Source organism: Bos javanicus, chromosome 19 (assembly GCF_032452875.1).
Source record: "Bos javanicus breed banteng chromosome 19, ARS-OSU_banteng_1.0, whole genome shotgun sequence".
Classification (NCBI taxonomy): domain Eukaryota; kingdom Metazoa; phylum Chordata; class Mammalia; order Artiodactyla; family Bovidae; genus Bos; species Bos javanicus.
The window spans coordinates 62,747,199-62,774,073 of NC_083886.1; the positions used below are offsets into that span (position 1 = coordinate 62,747,199).

Genomic DNA, 26,875 nt, shown 5'->3' on the forward strand with positions numbered 1-26,875 from the left:
CACCCACCCCTGCCTACAGATGTCTGTGTCTCTATCTCTTCTTTGCAAGTAAGACCACCTCTACCATTTCCCCTAGATTCCACATATACACGTTAATACACGATATTTGCCGGAGAAAGCCATTCAGAGCCACCTCCAATGCGACAGGTCATCTCGGTTCTCTCGTTTAGATTTCCCAACGTGCCTTTTTAAGAATTCGAACCTCACCATTTCCTTTCCTGTTCCTGGAGCGCCTATGGCCATTTAGTACATGTCACTGAGTTAGTTCCTGACAATACACAGAGCTGTAGTGTACACCAGAAGGATGCTAAGGCTGGATCTGATTGTGAGAATTCAAACAGATAAATGGCTGGATTCCAACAATTCCCATCCGTGGGCCTCAGCTAAATTCACGGCGAAGGCTATTTTTCCCCGAGATACTCTAGGGAGGAATGAACAAACGTGACTTGTCTGGATCTCGACATACAGATTCCAGTACAGGTGACCGATCACAACTGATCCAGCCCTGTAGCTCTCCCAGATAAAACAGAACGAAACTAAAGTAGATCCTGCCTGTGAAAACGCCTCTCCAGATGGCTTTTGATTCATGAAGCAACATTACTCTCCTCTTCATTCCTAACTCAGTTCCTACATCTCTTCTCTTCGTTTCTAACTCACCTCTTCCTAGATAGACGTCAAGTAAGATAACTACTTATGGAGAAAAACAGCTTTGGAAAACTTTAACATACCAATGAATTATTACATCACAGCAATGAATGATTAGTTAGTTCCTTAACAGCAATTGACTCCAACTAAAACCCACCAAATCATCATATGAAGAAACAGCAAAAGAAAGAGGAAAAAAAAAAAAAAACACTTTTGGCACAGAGACTAAAGAAAGAGATGGCCAAAACAACAGTAAAGTCTTCTCAGTATAGGAAAAGAAGACCGCCCCCCGCCCCCCGCCACCCCAGGTTCTTCTCTGACAAAAACTAGAAAAAGCACTCCAAAATGCTTTTGGACAAACAAAACCTGGTTGAATTACACCATCAGAAAACACCCTGCCTTCGTGTTTTAAAAGTAGATCAAAGAAAAGAAAACTCACAAAGGCACACGCCAACACTCCATAATTCACTTACCTGCCCATTGCTGGAAGAGCAATCCAGTCAGAGAGCAGCAGACGTGACTCTGATGCGGTTTTCAAGGCTGCAAAAAGCAGGAGCCGCAGAAAACCCCACAGCAGGCATTTTCACTCAGCTCCTGAGACCACACTTGAGCGAGAGAGACAGAGCTGCAGAGGCTCCACCCTCCTCCAGCTCCCGTTACCCTAAACCTCTGCAAGTTCATTGTTTCCGAGAAGCTCCGACTTCAGCAAGGGAGGGAGACATGCGTCCGTTTGAACGACCAAGGTGTGACGTTAATCATCAGCCAGACTGGGAGGGATAAACCGACAAAGTGACCCTGGAGAGCCCAGCACTCAGCCACCTTTCTATAAATGCCTCTTTCATTTCTTAGAAGAAAGGGACACATATGCAGTCCGCTTCCAGCTGCGTTTACTTGAAAGCAATCTGCTCCCCTTCGCAAGGCTGCCAACCAACCTGACTCTAACATTTAACATTGTGCTTTTTTGAAACTTAACCAGACGGAGCAAAATGAATAATAAAACGAGGTGACCGACTGATAAATGGCCTTTTTGCTTGATATTCAAAAGCAGAAATGAAAGCTAGCTCAGAAAAGAGGCTCCAGGTTTTGTCACATGCTGGTAACCAGCCTTCTCAGAAGACCGGAATTCTGTATGTTTCTGCAGATCTCAACCAGCTGTGTCCTCTGAACTGGTTCAGTCTGCAGAGGGTAAAAAAAAATCTCCTTGGCCTGATGGAGCAAACATATGTGGCCCCATCTTACATCAGCCAGCGGCCCGCCCACACCCGTCTTCTCAGAAAATATTGTAGTCCCACTACACACATATATTTGCAAAATGCATCTTAAACCAAAGCTGGGCTGATGATCACAGCCCAGAGCAAAATGGCATTGGGAGAGAATTGGGGGGCGGGGGGCGGGGGGGGGTAAAGGAATAAAAAAATCTTACCAATACTTAGAAAACATTCACCAAGCCACAGACATACTCACCAGCTCTGACCGTACTGCAGAAAGCGGTACACAGACCTCGCTCAGCACCGGCTGGGTGAAGCTGAGCACGAAGGGCTCCCCTCATGAGCCTTATGACACAAAACAGAAGGTCCTGCTGCAGGGCCAACCCCAGCAGCAAGAGGATGGTGTGGGGTCAACAGAAGGGGCACCGTGAGGCCAGCTTGGCCAGGGTGAGGGAGCTTGGTGGGGCGTGATTGCAGGGGTTTACCATCATTGACCCAGCCTAACAAAAGGGTGGCTTTGCTCCCTGCGCCAAATGTATTTTAAAAATCTGTTTCCCAACGTGAATGGGATTTCCAGCCAAGGAACTGGCAACCTGAAGGCCTTGGCTGCCCTCACCTTCATACTTGTACACGAGGCTTGAGTTCCAAGGGCGGCTGGCGCTGAAATCAGCGGAGAAGTGTCACTGAATGTCCTTAAATCGCAATGATCGGATGCAAAGCCACACACAGAGCAGAGCAGAGAGAAGGGAGCGCAGGGAGAAAGCAGGCTCTAGGATGGTGATACAAAGGGGACACAGAAAGCCCCACCCACCCCTGAGGCTCCAACCAGGATGCCAAGTGTCTCCGGAATTACATACAATGGAGACACCGAGAGCTGCACAGCTCACTGTAAACACGCAGCCGTTTTTCTTTCAAGCAGGCAGCTGACGGTCCTGAAACCCCGTCTTTACCTGCCCTTATGCTCACGATGCCCCAGCCCTCTTACCGAACACAATCTGCGAAAATCAACGCCCTCATCACACGCCCCCCGCCCAGATCTGCCCAGACCCCGGCTGCGCCTTAGGAAGCACCGCCCACACGGCCGGCTCCCACGTGCTGGCCTCCGAACACAACAACTCAAAGCAACTGTCAGAATGTCTACTATTTTCATTTAAAATGCCCACTCTGTCCACTACCGTCTTCGTTTATTATGCTCCTCACACCTTTGCTGACAATCTTGAATCATTTACTTCTGCATTGATGGATTCGTGTCTGAATCTGTGCATTATTAATTTTCTTATCCACCCCCCCATAAATGTCCCATTATGACGGCAATTTTGTGCAGTGCTTCCACAGCATCTGTATTTGTGAACAGAATATTCGTTGTTCTTTTCTCAACTGTTTTGAACTTTAGTACTGAGGCCTTCAGTTTTTTTCTTTGAAAAAGTACACACTAAAAATACTGAGCCACTACGATGTACATCTGAAGCTAATATAATATTATATATCAACTATAATTATTTTTCATACAGCAAATTCCTGTTGGCGATCTATTTTACATATGGTGATGTAAGTTTCCATGTTATTCTTTCCATACGTCTCACCCTCTCTTCCCCTCTCCCCATGTCCATAAGCCTATTGCCTGTGTCTGTTTCTCCATTGCTACCCTATAAATAAATTCTTCTTAAAAAATAATTTTTTAAGGTTTTTATTTTATATGAAAGTATAGCTAATTAGCCACCGGACTTCCCTGGTGGCTCAGATGGTAAAGCATCTGTCTACGATGCGGGAGACCCAGGTTCAATCCCTGGGTTGGGAAGATCCCCTGGAGAACGAAATGGCAATCCACTCCAGTACTATTGCCTAGAAAATCCCATGGACAGAGGAGCCTGGTAGGCTACAGTCCATGGGGTCGCAAAGAGTCGGACACAACTGAGCGACCTCACCTCCACTTTCATAGCCAATTAACAATGCTGTCAGTCTCAGGTGGAGGTTGAAGGGGCTCAGTCATACAGATAGACGTGTAAATAGCACAGAATGGAGTAGAAATAATACAACCTTGAGCATAAGTGAGACTTCGTTTTAAATCCGAGCTGGCCCTCTTAACACTGGGACCTTCAGGATGTTTCTCTTTTGTCCTAAATACTTGTTACTTTTATTTACTAAATTCGCCGCACGGGGTCTTAGTTGGGGAACATGGGATCTTCGATCTTTGTTGCACCAAGCGAACTCTTAGCAGGCGGCATGTGGGTTCTAGTTCCCAGACCAGGGATGGAACCCGGGCCCCCTGCACTGGGAGCTCGGAGGCTTAGCCACTGGATCACCAAGGACGTCTCCCTGAGGATGCTTCTGAAACTCAATTTCCTCACCTATGAACTGGAGATGCCAACTCTGACGGCCAAGAGACTCAGCTGGTACAACTGATGTGAAGAAGTCCAGCACACAACAGGTGTCCACTAGACAGAAGTTTCTTGTCTCCCTTTCATATCTGTGCTTATATTTCAAAATAAGAACGCACCAGAATGTCCCCTCTATGGGCAGCTTGTCTTGTCTTTCTTTCACTGATTGACTGAATCTACCTGCTTACCCATCTCTTCCACTCGAATGTGAGCTCTTCAAAGCCAGACCCCATTCCTTGCCCATGAACAGAGTAAGCAATAGACCCAAGAAATGAGGCAGAGACCACAGCATCTGGGCTCAAAAATAAGCTGCTTAAACTCTGCAGAAGCAAAACTATGGGTTCTGGTCATCAACTGGATAAAAGGTGGAGAAGATCAGGAGTTAAGGTGTAGTTGTAATATTAGGAGCAACCTGGCTTTTCCCCATCTAGATAAAATTAAGTAAAAGAAAAAGTCAGGCCAGTTGGGGTGGGAGGTGGAAGAAGGCAGAGGAGCTCCACATCAGATGTGCTAAGGAGAAATTAAAAGACGTCTGCTCCTTGGGAGGGCGGCTACGACAAACCTAGACAGCATATTAAAAAGCAGAGACATCACTGTGCCAACAAAGGTCCGTATAACCAAAGCTATGTGTTTTTCCAGTGGTCATATACAGATGTGAGAGTTGGACCACAAAGAAGGCTGAGCTCTGAAGAATATCATGATGCTTTTGAATTGTGGTATTGGAGAAGACTTTTGAGATAAACTTCAATAGCAAGGAGATCAAACTAGTCCATCCTAAAGGAAACTCTGAATATTTATTGGAAGGACTGATACTGAAGCTGAACCTCCAACACTTTTAACACCTGATGCAAAGAGAGGACTCGTTGGAAAAGACCCTGATGCTGGGAAAGATTGAGGGCAGGAGGAGAAGTGGGTGACAGAGGATGAGAAGGTTGGATGGCATCACCGACTCAATGGTCATGGTTTGAGCAACTCTGAGAGACAGTGGAGGACAGGGAGGCCTGGCAGGCTGCAGTCCATGGGGTCAAAAAGAGTTGGACACAACTGAGCGACTGAACAGCAACCACAACAGAGGGTACTCTGAAGGGCACGTGGCAGGCTTCAAACAGGTACCCGGAGCTTCAGAGTGGACGGGTGGGGGCGGGGAGGGGAGTGAAGCCCTGGGAGTGCCAAAGGGAGAAGCAGAAAAGTCGACTGAGACCAGCGAGGAAACAAGAAGGGAACAGGCAAGGAAGGCAGCCAAGGCGAGAGCAGGGAGAGAGAAGGAGGACTGAAGAACCAGCCGAGGACACCAAGAACCTCTGGCCGAGTCCCAGGAGGAAAACCAGCGTGGACGGAGCAGCGCCGTCCGCTCGTTCAGAAAAGGTCCTCGTTCAAAGCAGGAAGGACTCAGAAGAGCTTCCTTACAGCTCCGGTCTCGTGACTGAAGCCTTTTTTTTGCAGACCCGGTGGAGCTGAGGTATGCGCTTTGTCACGCTAACCATTTGGTGCTGACTCTGTGCTCTTGAAAGAACCTAAAGGGACACGGCAGCCAAGCGCCACCCCTCTTGTGGTCTGGGGCCCCGGGAAGGCAGGCGTGGGGGCGAGGGGTTCGGCGGGGAACCCCCACAGCTGTGCCCATCTCCTTCCTCATTCACACGCTGCTTCATTCATGAGGCTCAGCAAAAGGAAGTGCAGTTACAGGGTGTGAAAAATACCACTTTACAATAAAACCAAGGCAGCAGCTTCCAAAGACACGCAGCGATGTGTCTCGTCTTTTCAAAACGCATACTCCATCCCGGCTAGGTTTAAACATCTCGCATATATTTTAGAGAGAAATACTGAAATGTCTCTGAGTGAAATAATACGACTCTAAGACAAACTTCCTAGGTGGTGCTAGTGGTAAAGATTTCACCTGCCAGAACAGGAGACTCAGGAGACGCGGGTCCCCTGGAGGAGGGCATGGCAACCCACTCACTATTCTTGCCCGGAGAATTCCATGGACAGAGGAGCCTGGCAGGCAACAGTCCATGGGGTCACAAAGAGTCAGACACAACTTAGCAACTGAGCACGCAAGATAAGCTTCAAAATAGTATGTGAGTGGGGTGGGGTTTCCTATAGACCAAATAGCTGGTAATTGTCAAAGCTGAGTGATGAATATATGGTGGTTCATTGTCTGTCTACCTTTGACTATGATCGAAACTTTCCAAAATAGAAAGATTTTCTTGAATAGCTACTGAATCACAGAAAATTATCTTTAAGTAGTTGAAAAAGAGGAACAGAAAGAAGAGGCAAAGAGTGGGTTCTTTATCCCAGAGCCTCTGGAGGGAGCCTGACACCTCTTTTCCGTGGGGTCACTAAAGAGTCAGACACGACTAAATAACAAGAACAGACTTGCTGGACTCAGGGTTGCGACAAACCTTCAACTCGTAAAACTTGCAGTATCTGCAAAGCGCAGTAAAGCGGAGCCCAATAAACACGGTTCGCCTGTATTAGAAATGGACGCTGAATTTCACTAATGCCTTTTCAGTATTTACTGAAATAATCTAGTGTCCGTCCTGCTGTACACAAGCCGCCATGCTCTCTAACAAACTCGTGTCTTGCTTCTTCCCTTTCTGCTCTCTTTCGCCACCTCATTTTCACTCCATTCCCTTCTCAACTGCTCCTGCCGCGGGCCTTCCTGAGGAAGCTGTATGTCTGCATCGCGTGCGGCAGTAGAAACTTGGAGCCTGCTAATCCCGGGATTCAGGTAACACCGACAAGGTCTTAACTTGACAATGCAAGGGGGCAAAACAAAGTTAAGGATTCAATGCCGACAGGAAGAAACAGGTAGTCCTAGACGGTCCTTGGGGGAGCGGGGGGCGTGCCCTTCTCTGGAACAAAGGAGATGATGCTGACTTCCTTTCGTTTCTTTCTAACTCGATGCCAAGGAAGAAATACACCCTTTCCCCAGGCCTGTGGCACATTCTGAAATTCTTCACGTCCCGTGCCAGCAAGAAACAAGAAGGTAAAGAAGCCAAGGCCAAAACAATCTCAGAAAATACAGCAAGATTCCGCAGCTTGACACTCCAGCCCTCCAGCCTGAACAAACTCAGGAAGATCCTCTGGCCCACGGCTGCTTCTGCAATATCTCTCACCTTCCTCTCCAGGGAGGCTGGACGTTTTTGAGTTATGTTTTACAAACCACAGCCTGGCAAGACACCTTCTTGTTCTGCGGCACCCTTTGCGGGCTTAGTGCATCTCCCACTGGTGATATTTTTCTGATTAGAGGTTCAGGATGGTTGATTAAAAAATAAAGAATATGACAAAGCTTCAAGAAAACCACAAAATTTAAATGTGAGGTTTTCTGAAAAGAGAAAGCAAACAACCTGTTTTTATGCACATCTACTCAGGTTTCATTGCTGTTTCAGATCCTCCTGGAACCCTTGAGGGAAAATTCCACAGTTCTACAGAAGGACTCAGGCGCTTATCTCACCTCTATTAACAAATATTGCTTCGGGCGGGGCCAAAACCCGGGGTGTCAAAGAAGTGGAGTGCTCTAGTCTTCATAACACGTCTAGAAATTGTTCCAGGCAGTCCCCTTGAAACACGTAAATAAATCAGTTCTTCTCTAAGACTAATAACAAAAAAGGAAAAACAGTACAGCTGACCCCTAAATAAAGGGCTTCCCGATGGCACTAGCAGGAAGAACCCACTTGCCAACGCAGGAGACACAGACGTGGGTTTGATGCCTGGGTCAGGAAGATCCCCTGGAGAAGGAACTGGCAACCCACTCCAGTGTTCTTGCCTGGAGAAGCCTGCAGACAGAGGAGCCTGGAAGGCCACAGTCCACGGGGTCACAGAGAGTCGGACATGACTTAGCGCGCCCGCACATGGACCCCTGAATAACACTGGTTTGAACGTCGAAGATCCACCTATGAGCGGGTTTTTTCCCCAGTAAGTTTGGTGTCTGTATTTTCATTTTATAGTTCTTTAATTGTGGTGGAAAGCTTGTGCTCAGAGTTCACAACACATGGAATCCAAAGAACTAGGGTTTGAGTTTTGATTTTGTCCAAACTGCTTGCGCTTCCTGCCCCGGGTTAGTCATTTATCAATTCCTGCATTTATCAGTCCCTTTGTTTTTGAGGCAGAGACAGCAGTCTGCAGATTTCTGACTGTGTGGAGGGGGCGGGTGGGATGGGGGTTGGTGTCCAATCCCTGCGTTGTTCAAGGGCAACATAAATTCTCTGGTGGGCTTCCCTGGTGGTCCTGTGGTTAAGAATCAGCCTGCCAATGCAAGGGACGTGGGTCGAGCCACTAGTCCAGGGAGGTCCCACATGCTGCGGAGCCACTCAGCGCCTGTACCATCTCTCCTGAGCCCATGAGCCGAGAGCCAGTACTCTGCAACAGAGGTCACTGCAACGAGAAGCCCACACACTGCAACTAGAGAGGAGCCCTCGCAGGCCACAACTAGAGAAAGTCCTCGAGCAGCAACGAAGACCAGCACAGTGTTAATTGATTACTTTTTAAAAAGTCCCTGTTGCTCCCACAGAATGAGCCACCTGCCTATCAGTGTGTGCGCTCAGTCGTGTCTGACTCCTTGCAACACCATGGACTGTGGCCCGCCAGGCTCCTCTGTCCATGGGATTTCCCAGGCAAGGATACTGGAGTGGATGGCCATTTCCTTCTCCAGGGGATCTTCCCGACCCAGGGATGGAACCCACGTCTTCTGGCAGGATTATTTACCATTGAGCCATCAGGGAAGTTCCGTGATCAGAAATGGGAGAGAAAGATATAAATTGAAAATTTGCCCCATGATGTCTTATACACAGCTAACTATACAATTTCTCCAAATTGGTTTTAATGGCTGACCAAAAATTAGAGGAGATGATTTATAATGATCCCTGGAAATACTAGTTTTATGATTTTCTTGACGTCGCAAGTCTGTATTGGGTTGATTTCAATTGCATACAATAGATGGTGGTTCTCACAGGTTTTTATCACTGGGGAGCAGGGTGAAGACCTGAGCACAGTGCCCACTAGCATCTATACGCAATTAGCCCGGTTACATCGGAAAACAACTCAATATGGTGCTGAGAAGAAAGAGGTCTCGAGAGAAGGGGCCAAGCCATCATGCTCATCGGCTGCAAGATCTTGAGACGTTATTAATTTAAGCCCCAACTTTAAAATGAGAATACCAGCATCTATCAACGCTTGGTGGGACTGAAGAGCAAACACAGGCAGGACCACTGAATAAACGCGTGTTGAATAAAAAAATATTGAAGTTGCCAGCTCAGGTACACTGCTATTTGGGACGAGTGCTTTCTTTGTTGTTTTAATTTATTTACTGACGTATAGTTAATCTGGGCTTTCCGGGGTGGGTGGCGTTAGTGTAAAGAACTCATCTACCGATGCTGGAGACATAAGAGATGCAGATTCGGTCCCTGGGTTGGGAAGATCCCCTGGAGGAGGGCACAGCATCCCACTCCAGTATCCTTGCCTGGAGAATCCCATGGACAGAGGAGCCTGGCAGGCTGCAGTCCATGGGGTCGCAGAGAGTCAGACACGACTGAAGCAACTTAGCACGCGTGCCTAGTTGATTTACAATGCTGTCGATCTCTGCTATCCGGCAGAGCGATTCCGTTACACACACACATATATATTCTTTTTCATATTCTGTTCCACTGTGGTTTATCACGGGATATTGAATACAGTTCCCTGGGATATAGTAAGACCTTGTTCTTCATTCATCCTGCATATAACAGCTTGCATCAGCTAATAAACACCAAATTCCCCGTCCCTCCTGCCGCTGCCGCCCGGCCCCTTGACAACCACAGGTCTGCTCTCTGTCTGTGAGTCTCTTTGCATTTCACAGATGAGTTCCTTTGTGTCAAAGTTTAGATTCCACACGGAAGTGATAACACACGGTATCTGCCTTTCTCTTTCCGGCTGACTTCACTGAGTATGATCAGCTCTAGGTCCACCCATGTGGCAGGCAGGTGCTTTCTTATTAACAGGCAGAACCCGTGAGAATAACACACACCCAACTAACACTTGTTGAGAAGGCACAGCATGCAAGGCGTGGTTAGTGATCACTGCGGCTCCACGGGGTCAGCTCCACGTCCTCCAGTACAACAGCCTTGTCCAGACAGATAAACAGATCAGTCAGCTTTGCCATAGAATACAGCTGTGTCTCGTCCTTGGACCACCATGACTCTCGGTGCTCAGTCACTCAGTCATCCCCGACTCTTCACGACCCCAGCAGTGGCAGGCAGATTCTTTCTGACTGAGCCCCCTGGGAAGCCCTGATTACTCTTCACCCACTGATTGTAGAAGGATTCTTGCTGAAGTGTTTCGGGACAATACATGAAATCTGAATGCCAAGGAAGAACTCCTGGGTTAAATTCCCTGTACACACTTTCTACTTCTATGTCCAGGCTTCTCTATGTCCAGGCTATAAAGCTGTTTATAGGAACTAACGCGAAGCAACCTAGTTCTATTCGGAGAGCCAGATTCCACTGAAAAGCTATATTGCCATGGACTGTGCCTAAGGTATTTTAACCTTTCTGGACTTTAGTTCCACTGATGCTAAAATGGAAAGCATTCTGTCTGTAAACTAGGACTTACCTCCTTAAATGGTCCTCTGGTGTCTGACAGGAGTACTACACCAGTTTTACTGTTGCTGTTGTTTACTCGCTAAGTCGTGTCAGACTCTTTGCAACCACCATGGAGCCTTGCGATGCCAGGCTCCTCTGTCCAAGGGATTCTCCAGGCAGGAACGCTGGAGTGGGCTGCCAGGCTCTCTTCCAGGGGATCTTCCCGACCCAGGGATCCAGCCCGTGTCTCCTGCATTGGCAGGTGGGTTCTTTACCACGGATCCACCGGGAATCATCAGCTTTATAGATAATGTCATAAAGTTTCTACTATGAGAGAGCTTGGCTGTGTGTTTATAAACTAACACCCTTCCCCTAAGGGGATTTCTGTTGAAATTGATAAGCCTATTCCCTGTTCCCATAAATTACTTTTAGCAGGGGCCGACTCATTGGAAAAGACCCTGATGCTGGGAAAGATGGACGGCAGGAGGAGAAGGGGACGACAGAGGATGGGATGGTTGGATGGCATCACCCACTCAATAGACATAAGTTTGAGTAAACTCCGGGAGTTAGGGAAGGACAGGGAGGCCAGGTGTGCTGCAGTCCACGGGGGCGCAGAGAGCTGGACGTGACTGAGCAACTGAACGGCAGGAGTATATGTCAGTGACTACTTCAGAGGTGTGACTGTGGCTCCTGTTTGCATAACACTGTGTCTTAGGGATACGTGTGTGTGTGTGTGGTGACGGCTCCTCTCGATGTCACAGAAAGGGGCTCCTACTCCACCAGCAAATTCCTTGATCCCCGCATCCTGACAGGAATCTCCACCTCATGCTTCTTTCTTCCTGTCAGAGGATTTACCAGTCTCAGGCTAAACACTCACGGTCACTGAGCCTCTTAAATCAGCCGGAAACCTTCATATTCAAAATAAAATAAACGCTGATTTCTAAGATGTCCATGCTCACTCTTGTCCTTTCTGCTTGATCATGTCCAATTTACCTCGATTCCCACTCAGAATTGTTCTAGGAATGACATGTTCTAGACCTAATTTTAGCACAGGGTTCTTAAGTTTAAAACCTCAGGCTGTTTATCAAAATACACATTAATAAAATTATGAAAAGACACCGACTTTCCAAAAAAAAAAAGTTACTGTGGGGGTAAAATAAGAACACAGTATATTATGAAACAAACCAGGATCTAAGGAAAGTTTGGGGTTTTTTTGGTACATTTGTTACTACTTTCTAGAAAATGATGGGAAATTTGGGCAACAGTCCAGCCAAGAAAAGAAGTCCGTGGGGAACAGAGACCAGAGAAACGCCCAGCGATGGTGGATGCGATCCCTGTGGATGTGATGGGATCAACAGCACAGAGGAGAGAGGTTAGACTCAGAGAAAGGCGTGGAGGGTCCCTCTCCAAGACAAGAAGCAAGGACATAAAGAATGACAACAGGAAGAAAATTCAGTGTGAAGGGAAGTATTGACATATAACAGGGTGTTCTGCCAAGATTTCCCATGGGGTCCAGGAAATATGAGGCCAAGACGCATTAGAAGCAGCCACAGTCGGTCAGCAGAGGAGCTCTTTAGTTTCAAACAAAATTTTACCGAGGAGACTTGCAGAACATGAGCTCCTGAGGAAGTAGCTAATATTCTGTGAGAAACATAAGAGAAAATTCCAACAAGCAGCTCAATTATGTACCATTGCAAAGTAGGCAGGTGCAGCCTAAACTCTTTTTCTTTCTCAGAAGCTTTTCCATTCCAAAGCTGCTCATCACAAAACCTGGCAACAAAAGTCAAAAGTGGTTCCCAGCTCAAGAACCGTCCATGAGTCCCCAAGGTCACATGTGAGAACACGATATGTTTTACTCTTCAGTGAATTTTAGAAAGTTTGTTACTCAAGAGTTGGAATCCTTCATCTCCAGAGCTGCAAACCTCAAGGTCTACAGTAGATCCAGACATTACTTCGGCTCTTCGATTTTTATTACAGCAGTTTTATTGAGATATAATTCACATAACATAGTTCCTTACTTAAAATGCATCATCCAACGGCTTTTTGCACATTCAGAACTGTACAATCGTCACCGCAATCAACTCTACAAGATGTTCATCACCCACAAAAGAAACACCATGCCTCTTAGCGGTCACTCTCCATTTTTCTCCTTCTGGTCGTGTTGTTGTTGATGTTTAGTTACTCATTCGTGTCCAACTCTTTGCGACCCCACGGACTGTAGCTCACCAGGCTCCTCCATCCATGCAATTCTCCAGGCAAGAACACTGGAGTGGGTTGATACTTCCTTCTCCAGGGGATCTTCCTGACCCAGGGATCAAACCCACATCTCCTGCATTGGCAGGCGGATTCTTTACCGCTGAGCCATGAGGGGCAACCACTAACCTACATCCTGTCTGTAGATTAGCCGATTCTTGACGCTTCATGTAAATAAAATGTTTTCAGTGAAGTATAGTTTTAAAGGCTCATCCACACTGTAGCATGTACCAGTACTTCTTCCTTTCTGTTACCTAATCATATTTTCTCATACAGACATGCCACATTTTATTTCTTCATCCATCAGCTGACATTTAGATTTTCCCACTTTCTAGCTATTATGAACAATGCTGCCTATGGACATTCATGAACATGGTTGGATGCAGATGTAAATTTTCAACTCTCTTGAGTATATGTACACCTAGGAGTGAAATTACTCTAACCTTTAATTTTTTATTTGAAAGTGCCAAACTTTCAAACTATACCAAAGCAGCTAAACCATTTTACACTTTCATCAGCAATGAATGAATGTTCCAATTTCCCTGCATTCCTTGCCAACACTTATTTTCTATGTTTTTGATAATAGTCATCTTAATGGGGAGAAGGCAATAGCACCCCACTCCAGTACTCTTGCCTGGAAAATCCCATGGATGGAGGAGCCTGGTGGGCTACAGTCCACGGGGGTCTCAAAGAGTCGGACATGACTGAGCGCCTTCACTTTCACTTTTCACTTTCATGCATTGGAGAAGGAAATGGCAACCCACTCCAGTGTTCTTGCCTGGAGAATCCCAGGGACGGGGGAGCCTGGTGGGCTGCCGTCTATGGGGTCACAGAGTCGGACACGACTGAAGTGACTTAGCAGCAGCAGCAGCAGCAACAAGCAGTTACATGCTGTCTCCTTTTAAGCATAGTTGAAAAAGCATGCTTTAACTTTTTTTGAATGATCACAGTGGTATAAATGGGCTTCCCAGGTGGCGCTAGTGGTAAGGAACCCGCCTACCAATGCAGAGACATAAGAGACGCCGGTTCAACCCCTGAGTCAGGAAGATCCCCTGGAGGAGGGCATGGCAAGCCACTCCAGTATTCTTGCCTGGAGAATCCTTTGGACAGAGGAGCCTGGTGGGCTGCCGTCTATGGGGTCACACAGAGTTGGACACGACTGAAGCGACGCAGCAGCAGCAGCAGCAGCAGCATTTTAGTAGACATAAAGTGGTATCCCAATGTGGTTTGCAATTCTCTGACAATAACATTGAGCATAATTCATGTATTTATTGACCATTTATATATCTTCTTGGAGAAATGTCTGTTCAAATTCTTTATTGTTTTTTAATTGGGTTATTTGTCTTTTTATTATTAAGCTATAAAAGTTCTTTCTAGAACAAGTCTCTAGTCAGATATATAGTTTATAAATATTTTCTCTCATGCCATGAGTTATCTTTTTACTTTCTTGATGGTGCCTTTGCCATAAAAAAGCTTTTAATTTTGATGAAGCCCCACGTGTGGGTTTGTTGTCATATCTAAGATAACATTGCCTAATTCAAGGTCATGAAGATTTATACCTATGTGTTATTCTAAGGGCTTCACAGTTTTAGTTCTTACATTTAGGTCTTTGATTCACTTTGAAGCAATTTTTGTATGTGGTGTAAGGTGGGGCTTAAATTCACTCTTTTGCGTGTGGAAAGGAGATCAAACCAGTCAATCCTAAAGGAAATCAACTCTGAATATTCATTGAAAGGACTGATGCTGAAGCTGATGCTCCAATACTTTAGCCACCTGATTCGAAGAGCTGACTCACTGGAAAAGACCCTGATGCTGGGAAAGATTGAAGGCAGGAGGAGAAGGGGACGACAGAGGATGAGATGGTCGAATGGCATCACTGATTCAATGCACATGAGTCAAACGAGCAAACTCTCACAGACGGTGAAGGACAGGGAAGCCTGGTGTGCAGCAGTTCATGGAGTCACAAACAGTCTTAACTATTGAATAACAACAATTGGACTTAACTATTGAACAACAATCCAGTTTTCTGAGAACTATTTGCTGAAAAGACTGTGCTTTTCTTATTGAATTGTATGGGGACCCTGTTGAAAATAAACTGATTGTAATGAGAATTTGTTTCTGGGCTCTCAATTTGCCTCCATGGATCTATGTTTATCCTTATGCCAGTATTACACCATCTTGATTACTGTAGCTTTGCAGTAAGTTTTAAAATCAGAAAGTGTGATTCCTCAAAGACTGTTCCTCTTTTTCAAGGTTGTGTAGCTATTGTGAGTCTCTTGCATTGTCATATAAATTTTAGGATCAGTCTGTCAATTTCTGCAAAGAAGCGGGCTGGAATTCTGATGGGATTGCATTGAGCCTGCAGATTAATTTGGGCTATTGCCATCTTGACAATACTCTGTATATTCATCTTTCTATTAATACTTTTTTAGGTCTTCTTTAATTTCTCTTGACAATGTAACTTTCAGAGTTTGAGTTGTATTTACTTTATTAACTTTATTCCCAATTATTATATTATTTTAGTGCTATTATAAATGGAATTGTTTTTCTTAATTTCATTTTCAAATTGTTCACTGCTAGTGCATAATAATACAATTGACTTTGGTGTATTGAATTTGTATCTTGCAACTTTGCTGATCTTGCGTATCAGTTCTAATAGATTTTTAGGGGATTCCTTGGGATTTTCTATATGATAGTGATATTTTTCCTTCTTCCTTCCCAATGTGGATGGGTTTTATTTCATGTTCTTGCCTAAATGCCCTGGCAATACACAGTTGAATAGAAGCAGCAAAACTGAATGTCCTTGACCTATTCCTGATCTCTGATTTTGCCTTGACTCCTATCAACCCCTCAAATAGACAACTATCACTAGATAAATGAAGTAGGGCCAGTACGGTATTGTAATTTCTCCTTGTAATTTAAAATTCCCTAAGATGATGGTAAGAGAGTAAATTGGTATAAGCCCTACTGTGGGTAGTTCAACAAAAATCTGTTTTACAAATGTACGTTCCCTCTGTCCTAGCTATTCCATCACTAGCCCATATCCTGCAGAGGTAGCTCCCTTTTATGAAAAATGATGGATGGACAAGTTTACTCAACAAGACACTATCTGTCACATCAAATGCACAACACCAAGGTTGGACTCAGTAAAGTGTAGGGCGTTTGAACAACGAAATTCTGTGTAGTTGAGAAGAGAATGTGGAATTTGTAATACATTAATATAGAAATACCTTAATACATTAAGCAAAAAACTCTAGATGCAAAAGACTATATGCTACTCTGTATTTTAAAATGGCAAGAAATGTATAAACAGATCTGCTCATACATGTGTAAAGTCTTTGGAAAAATACATTAGAAAATAGTAATAGTAAAAACAGGATACCAGAGGACACAGTAGGAAAAAGACAATGAACAGTAACCTTTTGTGTGCTTTCTCAATTTGACCCATGTAAACATGTGACCGATTCAGAAAACTAGCCTAAAAAGTGAAGAATAAAATCTAATGCCATAAAAGCCAGCAAACAGTTAACAGCAAGTTAAAGGACCGTCTTTAAAGGACCAGAAAGAAGTGGTGCAAGGTGGTATCGAGAGTTTAGACGCTGTCAGAGCCTCAGCTCTTTTTCTGAGTCTGCCGCCAACTAGAAACTTAGAGACAGAAGTCGCTTGACTTTTCTGGACTCAATTCCTTTGCTGGAAAGTTCTGTGGTCAGGCTAGTTTACAGATTACACAACTAACAGATTGAACGTCTTCTGAGGCCAACGCGATGCGCTCTCCTTTTTGTGCATTTGAATCTCAAAGCCACTCTACAAAAACAAGCTATTTCATTAAAACTTGGAAAGAGACTGTGTGATCTAACAATGCTACTTCTTTTTTCCTATTTATTTGGCCACACCGAGTCTCAGTTGCAGCACGTGGGGTCTAGTTCCCTGACGAGGGACGGAACCCGGCCCCTGCACTGGAAGCCTGGAGTCTTGAGCCACTGAACCACCGGGGATGGCCCTGAATGATTCTTTTAAATGACTTTTTTCTTAAATTTTACAAACAAGTAAGAAAACTGTCAACTTGGGAATATCGGGTTACTCTCGAAACCCTTCTGTGCCGGGGAAGAGAGCAAATACCACTAACCGAGCAGCCAAAGACCCACTATAGAAAGTGAAAGCACATCTCCTGGGCTCAGTTCCCCAAATGCGCTCACCATCAGTCAAAGGCTGCCACACAGGGCTGCGAGGAACTGCTCACGTCCCACAGTGACACTGAAGTTCTGTTACATTTAACACTGCTCTGAATACACAGACCACTGTTTGTTAAAAAGGTTTTCTGTAGCACTGACGGACATGCACTGCCATGTATAAAACAGAGCTAGTGGGGAGCTGCTGTACAGCACGGGGAGCTCAGCTCGGCGATCCGGGATGACCTGGGGTGGAGTGGGGAGGGGGGCAGGGAGGCCCAGGAGGGAGGGGATGTGTGTGTACACAGAGCTGACTCGCTTCATTGTAGGGCGGGACTAACAACACTGTAAAGCAATCGTACTCCAATAAAAAACAAAAAAACATGTAAAGGGCATTATTTCAAAAATTGATGACATTGGACTATGGGATGTGAATAGGTAACAGTATCATATCAAAATTAAATTCCTAGATATTTATTAAAAAAATCAAGATGAATGTAAGGATTTCATTAACTCATTTTATAAAAGGAGAAACACAGCTGTAGATCCAGCTATTGGAGTCGTCCCTTTCCTAGCAGAAGGCAACCTGGGGCAGACATCCTTGCAGAAGCTGTGATCACCGACCACACACCACCCTCCCTTCTGTGCATTATTAACCTGACCGCATCAGTTTGCCGTGAACTGAATCCAGGTGCAAGCACAAGCTTGATCTGACCCAGGAGGAAAAATGGAGACACCTACGTTTAACCTACAGCTCAGCTCGAAACCCCTCCCAGTCTGTGTCCTCAGGGCTGAGGGCATTTCCCCAGCTCTGAGGTAGCTGGGCTGCGGCCCGCCTGACGCCTCAGCACTGAACTTTAGAATGACCGGGGCAAACGCAAGGCTGTGCGGTGAGATCAAGAGTGCACCGAGCTATACTCTGCCCCAGCCTGGATTCTCCTGCTTGACCACCTGCAGTGGGGTGTGTGCAACTTGTATCCGGCTCCCAGTTTCTCTCCATCACGCCCCCAACCTGCCTCCCTGATGTGGCTTTTCTAACTCAGCACAGGTTCTCAGCAGCTTCCAAACAGAGGGAGCCAAAGCGCCTCCTCTCTGGCTGCCCCGAGCACCCTCTGCTATCTCGGGGTTCCTGCGCTGAGTTCTCTGACACTGGAGGAACCCGGGAGCTGAAGCACGTGGGGCCCCTGTGATCTGCGAACCAGGATGGGCAGGCGTGATGCAACCCCATGGTACCCGCGGCGCACGGCTCTCAGATCCGCCGTCAGGGCTCTTAGGAGACGGTTTAAACACCAGCTGCCTCCACCGTGAGCGGTGGGGACTGCCCCTCCGTCCTGCCGCATGCCCTGGGCCCTCCTACCGACTGAGATCACGCTGATAAACAAGGCTCTCCCGCACAAGCCTCTATTTCAAGCTCTGAGCTCAGAGTCAGGACACAGCAGAAATGTGGGCTGAAGCCCAAGAGCGCCGGGCGGCAGCGGAGGTCGTGGGGCAATCCACCTGCCCCGGAGCCACGTGAGTCAGCAGATCTGGGTGCCTGAGGTGTTCTCGGAAGAATGCATGAATCACCTGTGGACGTCAGCCAGCCTCCTCTCTCCGTCCCCTGACCTGGCACATAGGGACCCAGGTTTGGGCAGCTCAGGTGGCAGGCAGGGAGGCTATGCCTGTGCCCAGGATACAGGCTCCCTCTGACCAACAACCCAACCATTGCCACTGTGGTCGGTCCTACAGCACCTGCAGGGGTCTCAGCCGGCTCCCCGCAAGGGGTTAATTATTAACAGACCTGGCACCCTAAAGCGAAGGAGGAGAGAGCGACATGCTTCCTGGACTTCACGCTCACTTAACCCGAATACAGCTGTGCCTTCCCTGCCCTGAAGGCCTCTGCAAGTGCACCACTGCATCCACGGCTGCGAGAAAGCCCAGCCCGCCGCCGGGCCACCACGAGGCGGCAGACCAAGGCACAGATCTGCGTCCCAGCACATGCAACAGGTGTGTGACCGAGGGATCCATTGGTTTGACCACAGGCCTCACTGTTCCAAAGCAGCCACTAGGCGGAACGGTGGGGTGGCCTGATAAAGGCTTCTCTGGTGGCTCAGTGGTAAAGAATTCGACTGCCAATGCAGAAGACGCAAGAGATGTGGCTTAGATCTCTGGGGCAGGAAGATCCTCTGGAGAAAGAAATGGCAACCCACTCCAGGCTGGAAATCCCATGGACAGAAGAGCCTGGGGGGCAACAGTCCTTGGGGTCACAAAAGAGTCGGTAAAGGCTCAGGTATGGCCTCAGCATGAGAAAAACCACCTGCTCCTCCAGCAACACCTCGATTCATGCTCATCCCTGGGGTTTCTACACGCAGACTTGTTTCCTTTCAGCGTCGGGCGGTGGGGTCAATGTCAGCACGGTCGTCATGGCTTAGTGTCGTTTCTTCTTGGCCCCTTCATCAGCCCGCCCATCAGAGGCAGGACGCATATGAATTTGGGTGTACATACACAGATACGCAGGAGATGTGGGTTCAATCCCTGGGTCAGGAAGATCCCGTGGAGGATGAAATGGCAACTCGCTCCAGTATTCTTGCCTGGGACCCAAGGACAGAGGAGCCTGGCAGGCTACAGTCCACGGGGTTGCAAAGACTCGGACACGACTGAGCGCACACACACAAATATAAACATGCATCTGTTCAGTTCAGTCGCTCAGTCGTCTCCGACTCTGCGACCCCATAGACTGCAGCACATAAGGCCTCCCTGTCCATCACCAACTCCCAGAGTTTACTCAAACTCATGTCCATGGAGTTGGTGATGCCATCCAGCCATCTCATCCTCTGTTGTCCCCTTCTCCTTCTGCCTTCAGTCTTTCCCAGCATCAGGGTCTTTTCCAGTGAGTCAGCTCTTCGAATCAGGTGGCCAAAGTATTGGAGTTTCAGCTTCAGCATCAGTCCTTCCAATGAATAATCAGGACTGATCTCCTTTAGGATGGACTGGTTTGATCTCCTGGCAGTCCAAGGAACTCTCAAGAGTCTTCTCCAACACCACAGTTTAAAAGCATCAATTCTTCGGTGCTCAGCTTTCTTTATAGTCCACTCTCACACCCACACATGACCACTGGAAAAACCAGAGCCTTGACTAGACGGACATGCGCACACCCCTGCATTTGCTCCTTCCTATAATACCTCTAAAAGAGCGTCAAGACAGCTTACTGCACACTACCAAGTGCTTCTCAGTTTAACAGTGGTGAAATTTTGCCCAAAGCTCCCCAGCAGAATGACACTTCTGTCTCATTTGCCAACAAAGCATCACGTAAGTGTGCCAGAACCAGTCTCTGGCAAAAGACACAGGACCATCGTGATTGGCTTAGAGCAACCGTCCTCCCTATCGCCTCCACCCGGGGCTGGGGTCGGGGCCACCCCTCAAGCCCTCAAATCACACAGAGGAGGTGACATACCCAAGGGGAACGGGGCTTCTTACAGGAAGAAGGAAGGGCGGTGACAAGCGTGGCTATCAGAGCAGCAACTGATTGTATCTGCTGCATTAACCTGCAATCCGCACAGTGAAATGGGCTGAACCCTCTTAAATGAGGGAGACTTTGTGCGTCACATGCATAATTTTCCAGGGAGAGGATACACAGTGATCATCATCTCTCAGCAGGCTCATGGACCCGAGAAAATTTTATACCCGTTTTCCTTTTAAAGGAGCACAATCCTTCATCTTAAATTTACAGAGCACTAGGGTTTCCAGAAACACATGCCCTAATTCAGAAGATGCAAATATCTTCCCGGTCTCATTAACCGGCTCCTAGGGCAGGAACCAGAAAACTGCGAGGCCTTTGTCAAACTACACTCGTCTCAATGTGACTCCTCCTTGAATTCGTCCCTAGAGACCGATTTTTCCGGCTTCTAGGGTAACTGTTGTTGTTTAGTTGCTAAGTCATGTCCGACTCTTTGCGACCCCATATACTGTAGCCCTCCAGGCTCCTCCGTCCATGGGATTTCTCAGGCAAGAAGACTGAAGTGGATTGCCATTTCCTCCTCCAGGGTATCTTCCCCACCCAGGGATAGAACCTGCGTCTCCTGCTTGGCAGGCAGGTTCTTCACCACTGAGCCACCTGGGAAGCCTCGGGGTGTTAAATCCTGAGCAAATCCGCTGTGTGGCCTGTTCAACACTCATTCTTCTAAAGGACAAGGGGACCGAGGGGGCGTCTACAAAGGGATGAAAGACACAGGATTGCAAATTCTCACGATGAAGAAGACAATTTGTGGCTTGAAAGTCAAAGAATCAAAGCCAAGACTGGACGTGGGGCTGAAACCAACACACTATTGTAAAGCAATTACGCTTCAATTAAAAGTAAATTTTAAAAAATTTACGATATCCTCCCAACTCAGCATTAAAAAAGTCCAGGCAGCTTGTCCGTTTCACTGTGTCTTCAGGGTTTTCTCCCAATGGCCCCAAGTGCGCTGTTCAGAGTCCTAGACGCACGACCATCACTTGGGTCAGCTGTGGGGACGGAAAGAGATGGAACCGTCTGGAGCTTTCATCTTCCAGTGCTCCCTCAGCTGTTCCATTTCTCTATCTGAAAAGGCTTCACAAATACAAAGGCATTGGCAGCAGCCACTGCAGGGGAGGGAGGGGCGGGGCATTATGAAGCCTGTGCCCTTGGGTGTGGCTGTGACATTTTTGCCAGGCAGACAACTGCTGTGCAGACAGAGATGAAATTATAGAATCCAGATTCACCCTGTAGCCACCTCGGCCGCAGGGGGACCCTATAAAATGACCATCCCGGACGGGACACTTTGGAGAATGAAAGAGGATACTGTTGAGCATGAAACCAAGACAAGTGATGTGAGGACGGGCAGGCCCCACTAGTCAGAGGCATGGCCTCCTGCTGGTCCGTGCTTGATAATACTACTCTCCTCTGCTTTGGTCTGTGTCCTTCACCCAGAGCTTGGCATGTAGCTTACATTGCGTTAAACGTAAACGTCGCCATTCCCTTCTCCAGGGGATCTTCCTGCCCCAGGGATCAAACCTGGGTCTCCGGCATTGCAGGCAGATTCCTTACCTTCTGAGCCACCAGGGAAGCCCCATTAAACATCACAGAGAATGCAAACCAGCAACTAAAATCACAGAGCATACCATAACACATCATGACCGGGAAAGTCTGCTCACAGGGAGCCTTCCGTCTTCACTGCAACAGGACTCTGGCTGTCTTTGAGCGACAGCCACGCTGGTAGCCTTGCCATTGAAACTAACTGACGTTCACTCTGACTAAGGCATGAAGACCATGTGCATGCTTTGGTTTTTAAATCTTTGATCCAGAATATACCCGAGTGACTCACTGGACTATTTTGGTCTTGGGAATCAAGCTGCAGTGGGTCTTGCTGCAACCAACACGTGTCGGGGTAGACAGAGGACCTCCTAAGAAACCACGAGAACACGTGCGGAGACCAGGGGATCCTGCAGACCCGATGGGGCAGGCACCGCTCGAAAACCTCCTGAGCCCTGATCATATTCCTGTATGTTAAGTCATCTCCAAATCCTCTCCGGGGTCAACAATCATTTATGTACATTAACCCCTCTTCTCCAAGTCCTCTTGGCTAAAACAACATCTCAAATCTAGGACTCTGGGTTTCTAGCTTCTTCATCACTGGCCAAAATAAAAAATAAAAATAAATTTTAAAAGATATCTTACCAGGGAGGCTTAAAGAATAATAAATCACTTTTAAAAACATACAGCACTGGATTTCTGAGCTCACAAGTAAAAATACTGATTATAAAAATTTAGAGAATAAAGAAAGGGGCAAAGAAGAAAATTAAAATTACCCAAATGAATCCCAACCACCCAGGCAAAGCTAACGTTAGTATTTCAGTGCATGACTTTGCAGACTATTTTTGTGCATATATCTTTAACTATTTAATATATATATGTTAACATAGATACAGAAATTTCTCATACAATCAAGACCTCTCTGTGTATGTAATTTTAATACCGCTTTTATCCCTTAGCATTTTATTGTGACTATTTTTCTGCAGACACTAACCATAGTTTTGTAAACGGTTTCTTTTTTTAGTTGCAAAATATTCCATTCAAATGGAATATGCAAACACGGGTTGTAAAGATGACTATTTATACATAATTGTTAAGTGACCAGTGGCATAGCCAGCATGCCTTGGTTGCAATGAAATACGTTTGGCTCTTTTAAACAAAACACAAGTGGGAAATGATATGCTAAGTCACTCAGCTTCAAGAACTTACAGTCAATCCACTTAGAAAAAATTCAAGACCTCTGAAGTGGACAGAGATCCAAATGAGGGTGGTATGAGACACATTTCTGTATAGGCTGACCAGAGAAGACACTCTGGGAGGGAAGGTTTGCCGATACTCCAGCTCCTAGCTTGTGTGTTTATTTGCCTGCACTGAGTCGTGGTGGTGGCATGCAGAATCCTTAGCTGCAGTATGTGGGGTCCAGTTTCCTGACCAGGGATTGAACCCGGGCCCCCTGCATTGGGAGTGTGGAGTCTCAGCCCCTGGACCACAGGGGAAGTCTCAATAATTTTAAAATCATACATCATTACTCTGAACATTGTTATGCTTTCTGCAGGCTTTGCCCTGCGCCAGGGAATGCGCATATGTCCTCAGCGGTGTCGGACCCCTGTAACCCCATGGGCTGCAGCCTGCCAGGCTCCTCTGTTCACGGGATTTCCCAGGCAAGAATGCTTGCATGGGTACCCATTCCCTGGGAAATCCCACGGACAGAGGAGCCTGGCAGGCTACAGTCCACGAGGTCACAAAGAGTGGGACACAACTGAAGTGACTGAGCACACACACACACACAGCATAGCGTTTCCAGGATGTTCCGTGTTGTCTCAGCAAAAAGCCTGAGTCAAAAACCATTGCTTAATACTCAACCCGGCGGCAGTGAACGTGGAAGGGAACGCAGTCCTGAGCCTCTAGAAGAACCAACCAACACACAATTAAAGGAAGCTCGCCACAATGGCATTCACAGCTCCACACAACCCCCTTCCTTCCTCCCCTGCCCCCTTGATCATCTCAAACCTTCCTAGTCACAGATCACACACTTCCTAACAAACATCAGCCCATAAGCACCAAACAACGTGATGCCTGCAGAGCAGGCCAAGCAGGTGTTTTTCAGTATTAGATACAACAGCAGCTCAAGATTCCTCCCCAAGAAGTGTTGTTGTTGTTCAGTCGCTAAGTTGTGTCTGACTCTTTGAGACCTCATGGACTGCAGCACACCAGGCTTCCCTGTCCATCACCATCTCCTGGAGCTTGCTCAAACTCATGTCCATCAAGTCGGTGATGTCATCCAGCCATCTCATCCTCTGTCACCCCCTTCTCCTCCTGCCCTCAATCTTCCCCAGCACCAAGGTCTTTTCCAATGAGTCAGCCTTTACATCAGGTGGCCAAAGTATTGGAGCTTCAGCTTCAGCATCAGTCCTTCCAATGAATATTCAGGGCTGATTTCTTTAGGATGGACTCGTCTGATCTTGCAGTCCAAGGGACTCTCAAGAGTCTTCTCAACACCACAAATTGGTCCTGAGAAGTATTAAAACACCCAGCATTAAAGTATTAAAAGTATTAAGTATTAAAAGATCCCAGCATTCTTGTCTTTTCCTATGCGTGTTTGTTATATATGGTCACTCATCCTCTGTTTGGAGAAGGCAATGGCACCCCACTCCAGTACTTTTGCCTGGAAAACCCCATGGACAGAGGAGCCTGGTAGGCTGTAGTCCATGGGGTCGCTGGAGTCAGACATGACTGAGCGACTTCTCTTTCACTTTTCCCTTTCATGCATTGGAGAAGGAAATGGCAACCCACTGCAGTGTTCTTGCCTGGAGAATCCCAGGGATGGGGGAGCCTGGTGGGCTGCCCTCTATGGGGTCGCACAGAGTCGGACACGACTGAAGCGACTTAGCAGCAGCAGCAGCAGCACCCTCTGTTGTTGTTTAGTCGCTAAGTGTGTCCAATTTTTTCGACCCCATGGGCTGTAGCCAGCCAGGCCCCTCTGTCCATGGAATTCTCCAGGCAAGAACACTGGAGTGGGTTGCCATTTCCTTCTCCAGCGGATCTTCCTGAGCCAGGGATCAAGTCCATGTCTCCTGCATTGGCGGGCAGATTTCTTACAGCTGAGCCACCAGGGAAGCCCACGAAGGACAAGATTTGCCCAGAAATACCAGAACCGCAGCATTCAGAGCGACACAAGCAGGCCACAAACACCCCCTGGCCTGTAGACGAACGATGAAGCTGTAGCTCAGCACGCTTAAGAACTCTAGCCAAAGCCCTCAGACTAACACAGGCTAGAAGTGGGGCTCGAACCAAGGTCCTTTGGGCTGGGGGTCTAGAGTTCAGTCTAGAAACTACTTCTGTCGTTGCCCCAGGGGGGACGGAGGCGGCTCCACGCAGACCCGGTAGCACCGAAAAGCACAGTGTGTTCTGGTGTCGTTTTATGGTAGCACTGCCTGTTCTGGAATCCAGAGAGCAGCCAAGCTTCTCCCGGCGGCTGGAATGTCCTTGCGACACAGGTCAGCAGACCAGAGTCCATGCCCCGTAGAGAAGATGCTGAGCTGCCCCTGCTCACTGAGGCGGCGGCCCACACTGTCACTCCGGCCGGCTGTGCCCCCGGCGGGATCCAAAGCCCGCTGGTGAGGGGCTCTGCGCACGGCCAGGGGCTGCAGGCAGGGCACGGTGCAGCCTGGCGTTTGCACGTTCCGACCCCGAGGGCGTGCGACTCATTCCCAGGGCGAGCAGAAAACCCCCCTCACTTCACCTTCCTTTCCAAACCGCCTGCTTTCGGATTTCTACACAGAAATTCTGACCGAAACTGACTTCGTGCTTTCTGCAAAAGAAAGCAATCTGACTGCCAAGCTGGGAGGAAAAGTTATGGAAAGTGGTGCATAGCACATAGCTGGCTTCTGGTTTTTTTTTTTTTTGGTGATGTGTGATTGACAATTAAAGTGGAATCTCGCTGGCCTGGGCTCGTTCCTGGCCGCTCCGGAGCCAGAGAAGCTGGTGACAGTTCCCATAACTATCAGAACCAGACTTGGAACAGAAGGCAGAGGCCCCAGCTGACCTCCGCCGGCCGAGGGACACCTCGGGGGTGCTGGGCAGCAGCTCCCCGGAGAGGCCCCCGGAGGCCAGAGCACCCCGCGGCTTTCTCAGCAGCCCGCCTTCCCAAACCAGCTCAGCCCAGAACAAAAACGACCCTGTCAGGCACCACAAACAGTGGGAAAAACACGCCTGTGGACAAAGCAAGGCCATTCAGCGGCCCCCGAGGGCTATTTCCCACCCCTCGGGCACAGGGACCCAACAACACCCGCAGAGTCCGCTGTAGAAAGGGAAAGAAAGACACGTCTGTGGGAGGAGGAAGGCGTGAAGTCCAGGGCAAGCTGTTTCTCTTGTTCTTTCCATTTCACTGCGACCATGTGCTGCCGCTGGGCAGGCTGCAGGCTGAGCCAGGGGTGCCCACAAGAGGTTTAGAAACCGTGTCACATGGACCCCTAGGGACCACGGGGGAGTGAGTATAACACGGACAGGAAGCCAGGTTGTCCTTCAGTCGCTCAGTCGTGTCTGGCTCTTTGAGACCCCATGGACTGTAGCACGCTAGGCCTCCCTGTCCATCACCAACTCCCGGAGTTTACCCAAACTCATGTCCATTGAGTCAGTG

The 26,875-nt window shown here is 47.6% G+C and overlaps 1 protein-coding gene across 5 annotated transcripts in view; it reads right to left on the minus strand.

The window, feature by feature from the left end:
* The window catches only part of MAP2K6 (mitogen-activated protein kinase kinase 6), a 106,291-nt gene that overhangs the window by 37,304 nt on the left and 42,112 nt on the right, over window positions 1-26,875 (minus strand). Inside the window, exon 1 of one of the 5 annotated variants that reach the window (XM_061392986.1) lies at window positions 22,326-22,444. The exons of 2 other annotated variants lie outside the window; for them this stretch is intronic. In XM_061392986.1, coding sequence (XP_061248970.1) covers window positions 22,326-22,338 — 13 coding nt within the window. In that variant the 5' untranslated portion in view covers window positions 22,339-22,444. Of the gene's footprint in view, window positions 1-1,118; window positions 1,550-2,109; window positions 2,210-22,325; window positions 22,445-26,875 lie in introns of those variants that run through there. 2 more of the 5 variants (XM_061392983.1, XM_061392987.1) reach the window with 2 other exon arrangements.